Raw genomic sequence first — 2,031 nt, forward strand, 5'->3', positions numbered from 1 at the left:
GAAACCTGCGTATTAGCGCGTTGGGGCGGAGATTTTGCCGCGTCCCTTAAATTTTTTTACGGGCCGGCCGCGTCTGCGGGGTCTGTTCGGGCGGATTTTTTTACGTCAACTCGTATTTTGACGGTTATTTTGCGGGTCGGGACTTTTTACAGGTCGGCTAGAGATGCTCTAACGGTACGAACTAGCATGTGCAACTACTTGATAATCCACCCGTCGCCATGTGCTATCGTGCATATATTGTTCGTGGCGATCGAGAGCCGCGAAAATGGGGTCGTTGTTTCCAAGAAGATACGCATACACAGCTAGCCTCGTGTCGGTAATGCATGGATCAGATTCGAAAACGCATGTGTAGCAGCAAGCCTGCATAAACAACTATACCCCTATTCGATTGGCTCCAAATTTTTGGAATCGGATGCGCAGGCTCTTGCTTGCTTCCTTCCCCATCCGACCCTGTCGCCTCGTCGCAGCATCCCCTTGTTTGACCTTGAGATGGCGATGCTATCCATAGTTCCACGCACAAATCACCTTGCCTACAAGTACCACCTCCTGCCTCTGCTATTTCCAGACCCAAGCTATACAACCAAGCTCTTAGCAAGCAAGCATTGACCAATCCACCATGGCGAGGCTTCAGCTTTCCGTCGTGGCGGCCTGCGCCGTCCTCTTCGCGCTCGCCGCCCCCTCCCTCGCCGGCGACGCCGACATGCTCCAGGACGTCTGCGTCGCCGACCTGGCGTCCCGTGAGTTATCCTGCTGCTGAATTATCCACTCATCTTTGTCAACTTCCTAGTTGCATTGCAACTTGTGTGCTGGTCTGCTGGATCTTGCTGACCCATCACCCATGAATGGCGCCAGCGATCAAGATCAACGGCTTCCCGTGCAAGGCGAACATCACGGCGGATGACTTCTTCTTCGCCGGACTCAAGAAGGCCGGCAACACTAACAACCCGGCCGGGTCGGTCGTCACCGCGGCTAACGTGCAGTCATTCCCCGGGGTGAACACGCTCGGCGTGTCCATGGCGCGCATCGACTACGCGGTGGGCGGGCAGAACCCGCCGCACACCCACCCGCGCGCCACCGAGATCATCTTCGTCACCGAGGGAACCCTTGAGGTTGGATTCATCACCACGGCCAACAAGCTCTTCACTAAGACCGTCACCGTCGGAGAGGTGTTCGTCTTCCCGCGTGGGCTCGTGCACTTCCAGCAGAACAGGGGAGACTGCCCCGCCTCCGTTATCGCCGGCTTCAACAGCCAGCTTCAGGGCACCCAGGCCATCGCCACCACGCTCTTGGCTGCCACACCACCAGTGCCAACTGACGTGCTGGCCAAGGCCTTCAGGGTTGATAACGAAGACATCGACGCCGTCAAGGCTAGGTTCAAGTAGGGAGACTCTGCCCTGGGCACCTCTCCATCCGTTTCGGAAGAAAATAAATCGTTTGTTTGTTACTGAATAAATGGTATTCAAGTCATCAAGTGATCTGTAGCGTGTAGGTGATTTTGTTGTTGTGTATGTTACATTTGTTCGTCTTTGAGACAATAAAACTTGCTTCTGTTTCACGTACTGTATGTTACTACATTTTAGTAGTGCGCCTTGGTGTCTTGATGTGTTATTACTTTAGTGTTTTCAGCTTGTCGACAAATCTATAAATTGGCAGTAGTTTTCCAAGCTACATTTTTCATAAGCCTAACCACCCAAATACATGAGACCTTTGTCGTATGAGAAAAAAAATCAACTGATCAGTGGGAGAGGAAAAACCGGGAGATATCGGAGAATAAACCACCCACGTAAAGAAGAAAACCAACTGATAAGCGAGAGAGGGAAAACCGGGAGAAGTGGCTCTCGAAGCGTTTGACTAGCAAGATCAAAATTGGAATGTTAGCATAACTTTTGGGAATAGAACTCATGAAGTCTTTCTTTCTGCCTCTCACATGGTATGGTACGAAATACTACAATCTTTATTTGCCTTTGTTGCTTACCTCTAATGAATGCCCTAAACGATGGGCCACTCTAGGGGTAAGTGGTCTCTCTTTTT

At 51.4% G+C, this 2,031-nt stretch overlaps 1 protein-coding gene across 1 annotated transcript; it reads left to right on the forward strand.

The window, feature by feature from the left end:
• Positions 1-483: 483 nt before the first annotated feature.
• On the forward strand, positions 484-1,555 carry LOC123146090 (germin-like protein 1-1). Its single transcript, XM_044565677.1, has 2 exons — positions 484-737; positions 853-1,555. Exons 1-2 carry the CDS (start codon positions 617-619, stop codon positions 1,380-1,382), a joined length of 651 nt encoding a protein of 216 aa, XP_044421612.1. The 5' UTR covers positions 484-616; the 3' UTR covers positions 1,383-1,555.
• The last annotated feature ends 476 nt before the right edge of the window (positions 1,556-2,031 follow it).

The sequence above is a fragment of the Triticum aestivum genome, chromosome 6D (assembly GCF_018294505.1).
Source record: "Triticum aestivum cultivar Chinese Spring chromosome 6D, IWGSC CS RefSeq v2.1, whole genome shotgun sequence".
NCBI classification, from domain to species: Eukaryota; Viridiplantae; Streptophyta; class Magnoliopsida; order Poales; family Poaceae; genus Triticum; species Triticum aestivum.